At 62.2% G+C, this 9,932-nt stretch overlaps 1 protein-coding gene across 5 annotated transcripts; it reads left to right on the top strand.

The window, feature by feature from the left end:
• On the top strand, positions 227 to 9,649 carry MAP2K7 (mitogen-activated protein kinase kinase 7). 5 transcript variants are annotated; one of them, XM_003354039.4, is made up of 12 exons: positions 500 to 723; positions 2,589 to 2,636; positions 5,647 to 5,788; positions 5,961 to 6,027; positions 6,142 to 6,255; positions 6,327 to 6,446; positions 6,599 to 6,706; positions 6,799 to 6,978; positions 7,081 to 7,161; positions 7,283 to 7,425; positions 7,923 to 7,968; positions 8,071 to 9,639. In XM_003354039.4, the coding sequence occupies exons 1-12, from the start codon at positions 600 to 602 to the stop codon at positions 8,203 to 8,205; spliced, it is 1,308 nt and encodes a 435-aa protein (XP_003354087.1). In that variant the 5' UTR covers positions 500 to 599; the 3' UTR covers positions 8,206 to 9,639. The 5 variants fall into 5 exon arrangements, with proteins under 5 accessions (XP_003123245.1, XP_003354087.1, XP_020939553.1 ...); XM_003123197.5 differs by lacking the exon at positions 2,589 to 2,636 and having other exon boundaries at positions 227 to 723; XM_021083894.1 differs by having other exon boundaries at positions 513 to 723; positions 6,799 to 7,161; positions 8,071 to 9,649.

The raw sequence follows: 9,932 nt of genomic DNA, 5'->3' as shown, positions 1-9,932 counted from the left end.
GGAAAGGGCTTCCCACGGCTGCCTAATTATGGTAAGGAGGCAGCAATTAAGTATAACAGGGATCCCAATGAAGTACTGTCCAAGACAAGAAAGGCGGTTCTGAGAGGGTGCGGGTGCCAGCGAGGGCCGCGCAGGGAAGGGAAAGAAGGATTAGGACACACCCCGGGCGACCACCCGGGACAGAGGCCAGGAACAGAGCCAAGGCTACGCATGCGCAGCAGCTGCCACACGCAAGACCTCCTCTCCCCCTCTGTACGCTTGCGCGCGGCTTTCTCCGCCCACCGCTCTTTGCGGAATGTGTAAGTGGGTTTCCACACAGCGCCTCTAGCCGGAGCGCACGGGAATTCGCGCGTGCGTATCACTTGGCGAGGACTTGCACGTTGCCAGCCGCGAGCTCTAGGTGGCGGCATCCCTCCGGCTAGGACGAAGCACGCAAGCGCGGAGGTTCGCACGAGGGGAGGGCGGGTGCACACCGCGGGCATGCGCCGTGCGGAGCGAGACGGCGGCTCGGCGGGGTCAACCGAGCGCAGGCGCAGTGCGGTGTTTGTCTGCCGGACTGACGGGTGGCCGGGCGGTGCGCGGTGGCGGCGGCGGGGAAGATGGCGGCGTCCTCCCTGGAGCAGAAGCTGTCCCGCCTGGAGGCAAAGCTGAAGCAGGAGAACCGCGAGGCCCGGCGGAGGATTGACCTCAACCTGGATATCAGCCCCCAGCGGCCCAGGCCCAGTAAGCAGGGCGGCGTGGGGGAGGGGGCGGGCGGGGCGGGGCGCGCGCCGCGGGAGGCCCCGCCCCCGCCGCCAGGCCCCGCCCCCGCTTCCGGGGCGCTCTTGCTCCTCCTCCTTTCCGCCCCACTCCCCGCTGTCTGCTCGCCGGGAGAGGGTCACGTTGACCCAGGGGCATGGGGTTGGCGAGCTCCCGGGCATTACTCCCCCTGTCTGGGGAGTTTCCCCTTATGGGGCCTGGGAGCCTAGCTGCCCGGCTCCAGGCGAAGACCCCCCACCTGATGACCCGTTCCCGTCACCGTGATCCTCGGAGCCTCATTCACCTATTCTAAGCCGAGCTCCTCCTACTCCCTGCTACCGTGACCACATCTAGCTCCTCCGCAAACGTGTACACAACCCTTTTCACCACCTGATTCCACTCCCGCATGTCAGTGACTGTGTCAAGAGGTCCCCTCCCCTCGTCCAGCACCTAGGTCCTTGAGTTAACACACACACCCACACCTGGCCTGGGGACACCTAAAGTCAGTTGACCACATATAATCACCGCTTGTTTCTCTGATCAGATGATTCTCCCACTTCCTCCTTGTGACTCTGTCAGTAGCTCTCTCTTTTGCACTCTGGGATCTTGTCATTAGGCTCAGCAGACCCCCTCCCACATGCAGCCTACCCCCAGTCTACACCGCCCTTCCTCATACTTCTCTGAGTGGTTTCACTGTCACCATCTTGGTGACTGTTTCCAGCTCCTCCAGAAATACACACCCAACTCACACGCGTAGTAGTTTTGTCACCTTGAATTAAGTGACTTCCTTTCCCACACCCACCCAGCCCAGGGACAGATGAGGCCACTGTCCCATGATCTCAGTGCCTGCCTCCCTGGCATCGTGTCATCTGAAATCAAGAGCTGACCCCCAACACCCACACCTGGCCTGGGATCACCACCACCACATCTAATCTCTTTGTTATGTTCTGCAGAACCCCTTCCCCATATCCCCTCAGCTCAGAGTTACTCAGATTTTCCCCCTCCCCAAAGGCCTGATCAGCAGCAACCCCCACACATGGTATCTGTGTCTTTTTTCCTTCCTTCTTTCTTTTTCTGCACTTGGGGCAGGTGAAAGTTTCTGGGCCAGGGATTGAACCCTTGCCACAGCAGTGAAACAACCAACTGAACCACCAGGGAACTCCCTGTGTCTCTCTTGAGCTAGCAAATTGCCATCCTTTTGATGCTCTCTGATAAGATTCTTGTAGCTTGTGTAGGTTCCTATGGGATCACCTTGATAGGTGGAGGAAAACACTCTTCCTCTGGGTACCCCAGCCACTCCCTGCTCACCCAGCCTGACCAAACCCCCCCCCATGCTTGTGTAGGGTCCACTCCTCATCCTTTCCTCTTCTGATCTGGGTCGGTATGGATTCCTCATGGCATTGGGTGGGGGCGTCTCTTGGGGGCCCAGAAACAACCCTGACGTGGCAGTGCTGGCATCGGACACCGCTGGGGTAGGAAGCCAGGACTGGAGGGTCCCCCCCTGGGCTCTGTAGGACTGATCCCCCACAGCCCCACTGTGGAGGAGACATGCCTGGGTATGGCATCTGAGGTGCCTTGAGGGTTGGCTGTCCAGATGCAGAGCAAGGCGCGGCGAGGCCTGTGGCAAGCAGGCCCCCAGGGAGCCCCCCCTTCCAGGCATCTGTGTCTTGTCAGCTCCATCCCATCCGGTCTTCCCACCTCTGTCGGTCTCTACCCATCTCTGCAGTTTGGTGCCTCGCGCCTCCCCCTCCTCCTTGTTATGATTTGATTTCTTTTCTTTTGGACAAATCGGTTGTTTCTGTTGTGATTTATCGTGGTGTTGTTTTTTTTTCTTCCTTCTCCCCATCCAGTTATTGTGATCACTCTAAGCCCTGCTCCTGCCCCGTCCCAACGAGCAGGTACCAGCCTTTTTATCATCGCCGCTTGGACATCTGCACCATTGACCTAACCGCTGCCCCGGCCGCAGAATGCCGTCCCCCCATCCCTCATCCCCTGTGCTCCGTGTGTGTGTGTGTGTGTGTGTGTGTGTGTGTGTGTGTGCACGCGTGCGTGCGCAGGTGCTTGCGCATCGCTCCTTCTGTCACTCTCACTCTCTCCTTCCACACCATGATGTCTGGTTTCTGCCCCCCCAGCCATTCCCAATGTGTCCTAACCTCCCGCTCCTCCCTTCTTCTCAGGCTCAGTTTTGGACTCCCTGGGGGAGGAAACAGGCTCCCTCACCAGCTGGGAGTCTGTCACCTGCCACAGGGTCACGTAGGTGTGCGTATGTGTGGGTTCGTGTGTGTGCAGGTGTGCATGTGCGTGAGAGAGAGGGAGGGAAAGTGGGGCCAGCAAGCCACCCTCGCCTGCTGATCCGCCACAGCAGTTCAGCAAACACGAGTTGCCCCCTGTGCTCAGTGGCCTTGGGCTTGAACTGAGTCCCTTTCCTCCTGCAACTGGCGCTTCCCTGGTGGTGGGGGGCGGTGAGCGCCGAGGGCAGGGAGGAATGGAGGAGGCCTTGGAGGGGAGGCCACTAGGGAGCAGGGTTGTGGGTTCTGTGGGATGGGGGTGTGATTGGGAAGCCTCTGGAGCAGGTGGGATTTCAGCAAATTCCCTTGGGAGGGGGTGGGGGGGCGCAGGGATGGAAGCAGAGGAAATAGGCTTGCCAGGGCCCAAGGGGAGGTGCCGGGGGTCTGGAAACAGATGAGTGGGGGTGTGCTTTTGTAGGGGGTGTCAGGGAGCTGCGAGAGACGAGGTGGGGGTCTGGCCTGTTGATCCTTGTGTGTGCCAGTGGGACCAGGTTGGGAAGTTGTGTATCTGTGTGTGTGTAAGACGGTGAAGGGGAGCTGGCTCTGTTGGGGGCTCTGTGGTGTATTGTCTGCCCATCTGCATGTGTGTGGGGGTTTGTGCCTTGCCTTTTGCGTTTGTGCCATGCCTTGTATGTTTGTGTCTGTGCGTGTGCACGCGTGTGCGAGTGTTGGCTGACAGCCTGGAACGTTTGTGGCTCCTGATGGCCGCATGCTCCCTCCGTCGTCTTCCGTTCTCTCTCGTTCATTTTTCTCCTCTCTCTCTCCCTTTCAGCCTCTTGCTCCCACTCTGCCCTCCTGACCTGCCGTTGGCCCGTCACCACCTCTGTGATCTCTGTTCTCAGGGTCTCTGTATACCGTCACCCCCCCCCCCCAGCCACCCTGCCCTGGCTCCCCTCAAATGCCTACCATGCTTCAGTTTGTGGGGCTGGTTGGAAGCCTCTGTCTCCCCACAGCCTTGGCCCTGGGCTGTGGGGCAGCCCTGAGGGCCCGGCGGACTGTGTCAAGGAGGGGACCAACAGGGCCCAAGAGGCGTGGGGAGGGAGGGGTGTGATCCTCACCCAGAGAGCTGATGGTGTGGGGCAGGGCAGGGGATCTGATGCCTCCAGGGAATCTGAACCTGACAGTGGCTCCAGGGTCCCGTTGCAGGGAGTGCAAGGCCCCTCGAGAGTCTTAGAGATTGTCCAGCCAGAGAGGAGGTGATTAGGACTCAGATTCTGGCTGTGGTAGAGCAGAGCACAAGACAAGAGGCCTCCAGGCCAGTGGGGGGCACTGGACCTGGCCGAACCCCTGGGCTCCCCAGAGCTCCTCCATCGTTCCTGCCAGGGCCTCAGAGGACAGCAGGCCAGGCTCATGGACCTGCCCCTCGCTCTGGCTGCATCAGGGTTGAGGGCCAGCGGGGCAAGCGGCTGAGCCCTCTCTGTCACTGGGCCCCCATCACCAGGTGCCGTAGGAGGAAAAGCTGGGCCGCAGAGGAGGTATGGAGTGAGAGGAGGTGCCAGCTGAGGGCTGTGGAGAGTGGCAGGCCCCAGGCTCCTGGCCCGCTCTCCAAGGGAAGGTGAACCTGGGTGGTGCTTGTAGCCAGTTGGCCTCCACAGCCAGGGACCCCCTTCTGGAGGCCATGTGCCTGGGACTCCAGGCTTCAGGGGTTCGCTAGAGAGTCATCTGTCTTCCAGGGCTGTACTGGCCTCTGCTCCCTACACTGTGGCCCACCTAATCAGAGAGGCCCCTAGTCTCTCAGGGCACCTACTCTCCTGTCCCAGGCTCCTCTCCAGCCCGTCCCTGCAGCATCTCCTCTGGGCGGCTGGGCTCCAAGTCTTGGCTCCCGTCTGTCTGTCTTTTGCCCTCCTGTCCCCTAACGCCGCCTGCCCATCCTGGGGTGCCCGCTGCCTGCCCGCTGCCTGCCCGCCTGCCTGTAGCATGCCCAAGCTGTCCGCATGCAGGCTTCTGAAAAGAACCAAACTCCCTGCCTGTCCCGGCACCCACCCCCCAAGTCCCACTGGTCCCCTGGACCCCCTCACCTGATGGACACAGGCCCAGCCTGGGGTCCTGCCCCTGCCCTGTTGGCCCTAGCTCTGCAGGCCAGGCCTGGAGGCTCATGGAAGAGCCCTCTGGCCAGAGGGTGGCCCTCCATGACCCTGACATGGAACTTGGGCGAGGCAGCCAGAAGCCTGGGTCCCTCGCCCACTCTTTCCCCAGGGGGGTCCAGCCAAGTTCAGTGCCACCCACAGCACCAGAGCTCAGGCTGATCCTAGCGGGAATTCCTGCCTTGCGTGGTCCAGAGTGTGGGCCCTGGGCTTCCTGGGTAGAGGTGGGGAGGAAAGGGACACAGCAGGGAGGCAGCAGGGTAAACTTGGGGATGAACCCTCTGCCTCTTGGGGACCATCCCTCCCCCACCAGCCCACCACAAATCTTCCAGGATGGGCGGTGGGTGGTTGTGGGAGAAGGCCCCCTCCCCAAGAATGGTCTGAGAGCAGAGAGCTCCCCCAGCCCATTAAGGCAGGGGGCTGTGCTGGCCTTCCTGAGGGATAACAGGGAGGGGAATATAAGGGTGCCAGGCCCTGGAGTTGGGGCCACCTAGGAACTAATCCCCTCTCCACCCCTGGTTCTCACCCCCCCCCAGCCCTGCAGCTCCCACTGGCCAACGATGGGGGCAGCCGCTCACCATCCTCTGAGAGCTCCCCGCAGCACCCCACGCCTCCCACCCGGCCCCGCCACATGCTGGGGCTCCCGTCAACCCTCTTCACACCCCGCAGCATGGAGAGGTGAGCGGCCAGGGAGGGGCAGTTGGGAGGTCAGTGTGGGGTTGGGAGCACCATGGGGCCAGCCCCAGGGAGGAGCTGATGAGCTCTGTGGAACCCCCCTGTGTAAGGGGCTGGGGCAGCCTCAGGTTGGTCAGGACTTCTATCCACTGGTACCCACTCCCTGTCCCCCCAGCATTGAGATTGACCAGAAGCTGCAGGAGATCATGAAGCAGACGGGCTATCTGACCATCGGGGGCCAGGTACCACGCTTCCTTCGGTTTCCCACAGGGAGGGTGGGTGGGACCCAGCCGATGGGCTGGGCCAGGGATGTGGGCAGAGCCCTATGGAGCCCCAGCCCTGGCTTTCCTCTCCAGCGCTACCAGGCAGAAATCAATGATCTGGAGAACCTGGGGGAGATGGGCAGCGGCACCTGCGGCCAGGTGTGGAAAATGCGTTTCCGGAAGACCGGGCATGTCATTGCTGTCAAGGTGAGCCCACCCCAGCCCTGGGTGGTCCTCGTGCCCATGGCTGGCACTAAGATCCCCGCTGTCCCGTGCAGCAAATGCGGCGCTCGGGGAACAAGGAGGAGAACAAGCGGATCCTCATGGACCTGGACGTGGTACTCAAGAGCCACGACTGCCCCTACATCGTGCAGTGCTTCGGGACCTTCATCACCAATGTGAGCAGGCCGCTCGCCCCATCAGGGGAGCCCTGGAAGCCTCCCGGGCTGGTCTCTGAGCTAGTCCATGTCCCCTCCCCCGCGACCTGAGCCCTAGGGTGGGGAGGAGGGTTCAGCTGCCCCCACCAAGCCACCGCCTGCTGCCCCCGCAGACGGACGTCTTCATCGCCATGGAGCTCATGGGCACGTGCGCTGAGAAGCTCAAGAAGCGGATGCAGGGCCCCATCCCTGAGCGGATCCTGGGCAAGATGACAGTGGCGGTGAGCGGCTGGCTGGGGTGCAGGCTGGCGGGCAGGTGGCCCCCAGGCCCGGTCCTGGCCATCATTGGTACCCTCCCCTGCCCACGCCGCAGATTGTCAAGGCGCTTTACTACCTGAAGGAGAAGCACGGTGTGATCCATCGCGATGTCAAGCCCTCCAACATCCTGCTGGATGAGCGGGGCCAGATCAAGCTCTGCGATTTCGGCATCAGTGGCCGCCTCGTCGACTCCAAGGCCAAAACGCGGAGCGCAGGCTGCGCAGCCTACATGGCAGTAAGTGGGGCCCAGCAGGGCCCGGTGGGCGGGTGTGAAGGGTGGGCGATGCACCTTCCCCAGCCATGGGTCCATCCACCCTCTCCCACCTCCCACCGGCAGCCCGAGCGCATCGACCCCCCGGACCCTACCAAGCCTGACTACGACATTCGGGCAGACGTGTGGAGCTTGGGCATCTCCTTGGTGAGTGGGGGCCTCTGCCTTTGGAGGCCAGGGCTAGGGTCTTCTTGGAGGTTGGACGCAGGCGGCAGGGATGGCAGAACCCTGTCCTCGGCCGGACCAACCCTGCCTATCTCTCTCTCAGGTGGAGCTGGCGACAGGACAGTTTCCCTACAAGAACTGCAAGACGGATTTTGAGGTTCTTACTAAGGTTCTGCAGGAAGAACCCCCACTCCTGCCCGGTCACATGGGCTTCTCGGGGGACTTTCAGTCCTTTGTCAAAGACTGGTGAGGAAGCAGGGCGAGGTCAGAGGTGGCCCTGTGCTCACTGCTGCTGGGCAGGGGAGGGGGGGCCCCGGATGGGGTTGGGGGCTGCAGGCAGGAGCTGGCGCCTGAGCCCTGGGAGCTGGGAGCTGGGTTTGGACTCAGCCTAAGTGGACACCGGGCCCTGTGGGTATGTGGCAGAGTGGCCTTTGCGCTCCACTGTGGGGGGCTATGAACAAGCAGAGGGTGCCCCAGGGTTCAGGGTCTGAGTGTCCTACACTGGTGAGCTGAACTGTGGGAGCAGGACATCCTTGTTGGAGCCTTCCTTGGGGGTGCCCAGCCGCTTCTCCTGCGGGGGTCTCAGTGCAGGCAGGAGCCTGTCACAGTCGGAGGGCCCGAGGGCAGACCCCAGGATCCTCTGTCAGCACAGGGCCTGGGGGCAGTGGCGGCTCCTTGCCACAGATCTTGCAGACCCAGACCCGACTCCCAACTCTCACTTCCTTTTCTCTCTCTCTTTCTAGCCTTACTAAAGATCACAGGAAGAGACCAAAGTATAATAAGCTACTTGTGAGTATCTGGGGCCCCTCTCAGCCCCCATCCTGAGCCCCTCACCCCACTGCCTGCCCAGCTGGACACCCTTGTCCTAAGCCCCCACCTTGGGCCCCACAGGAACACAGTTTCATCAGGCGCTACGAGGCGCTGGAGGTGGACGTGGCATCCTGGTTCAAGGATGTCATGGCGAAGACCGAGTCGCCTCGGACAAGCGGGGTCCTGAGCCAGCACCACCTGCCCTTCTTCAGGTAGCCACGTGGCGGTGGCCAGCCTGCCGGGGGCCAAGGGTGCGGCCACAGGCCCCCCTTCCCCACTGGGTTACCCAGCTGCCTGCCAGGGGAGCCCTGGGACCTGGACAGCCGCTGAGGGCTGAGGACAGAAAGTAGGGGGCGCCGACCCACCCCCGACTCCCTGCCCACCAGCCATGGACAGACGGGCCCGTCAGGCCCCAGCACTTCCCGTCCCGGGGTCAGCCGGCCGTGCGCGTCCCCCCCCCCCGCCCCCCGAACCCCGACAGACACTGTGAACGGAAGACAGCAGGCCGCGAGCAGACTCGCTATTTATTCAGTTGTAACCTCTGGGCTGGGGCGGCCCCAGGGGCCAGGAGAGAGCCGCCCGTCTGCACCCTCCAGCACTCACTGCGCTGTCCCCACTGCCGCCCCATGCACGTGCACCCCGGCCCCACCTTCCTCTCTGTCACCTCCCTCTACCTCTCTGGCTTTCCCCATCTCCCTCCCTGGCTCTGCTTCTCTCCTGGCCCAGGCCCGGGCTCTGCCACCCCTGGCAAGACCCTGGGTCCGCTTAGGTGTCTGGCAAGCAATGAGTCTGTTGGCTGGCGTTCCTGTGGACGCTGCGACTGCAGCCGGGCCCGGGCTGGTCTCTTTCTCTCTCTCTTTTTGATCTCAGGGGGTCCTTTTTGGAGTTTATTGTATTTTATTGTACTTGGTGGGGTGTTTGGGGGGTGGGGGGCGGAGAAGAGCTTGTTCTTAATGGGGTTTGTCGGTACCTTCAGAAACTTTTACCAAAGTCATGTTTAGCTGCTTGTGGTGGAAGCCCCCCCCAACCCCGACTGCCTGTCGGGGCTCGGGGGCTGGGGCTGGGGGCCGAGCCATGGGGGCCTGGGCCACCACCCAGGAGAGACTAGTCCCAAAGGTGGGCTCCGGGGGGGCTCCTCCCTTGGGGCTGGAGACTGGCCACAGCTTGGTGGGGTGAATCGAAGACCTCAGGGGTGGAGAGAGCCCAAAGGGCCTCGGCCACACAGGGTGGCCTTCAGGGAAGGCAGGCGCGGGGCGTGGTGGAGGGCAACAGGTGCTGGTGCGGCAGGGAGGCGGCACAGGGAATGGGTGACAGGAGTGGGGTCCGTGGGGCCCAGGGAGGCAGGGATTGAGGGTGCAGGGAGTGGATGTATGGGTTTGAGAATGTGTGACAGGGACAGAGGTGGGGCAGGCCGAGGGCTGGGCGTGTGGAGGTGGTCACGCCCTTGCAGTGGCCCTGAGCGCCCCTCGACTCACCCAGAGCTGGCCAGTCCCCAGCCCACCCTGAGGCCCCGGGCCCCAGCATCCCCGGGGTTCTGCGCAGCAGCCAGAGCGAGCGGGAGGGGGTGTGTTTCCTTTTTGTTGGTGATGCATGCAAATCAAGTGGACAACGAAACAAAATAGCAAAAAAAAAAAAAAAAAAAAAAAAAAACCATAAAAACCAACCAACGCCAAAGGTGAGGAACCTCGCTGGTTGTAGCTGAAGCAATCTAGACTAGGCATCACTGGACCCTCCATTTGTCCCATGACTCGAGTTACTACTAGGATAGTCACAAATGCCGCATGTTTAAAAAGTACTCGCAGTCATCTTCTCTCTGCCCCTGCGCCGCCCCCCCCCCCGGGGGGGGTGGCCACCTTCTCTCTCTCTCCAGTCCCTTTTGTGAGGGGAGGGGGCAGGGTGAGGGGCCAACAGGCCTGGCCCCTGCTCTCCCTTGCCAGGCCAGG

The sequence above is a fragment of the Sus scrofa genome, chromosome 2, assembly GCF_000003025.6.
Source record: "Sus scrofa isolate TJ Tabasco breed Duroc chromosome 2, Sscrofa11.1, whole genome shotgun sequence".
In the NCBI taxonomy this organism is placed as follows: domain Eukaryota; kingdom Metazoa; phylum Chordata; class Mammalia; order Artiodactyla; family Suidae; genus Sus; species Sus scrofa.
This window is presented reverse-complemented; position numbering and strand designations above follow the sequence as displayed.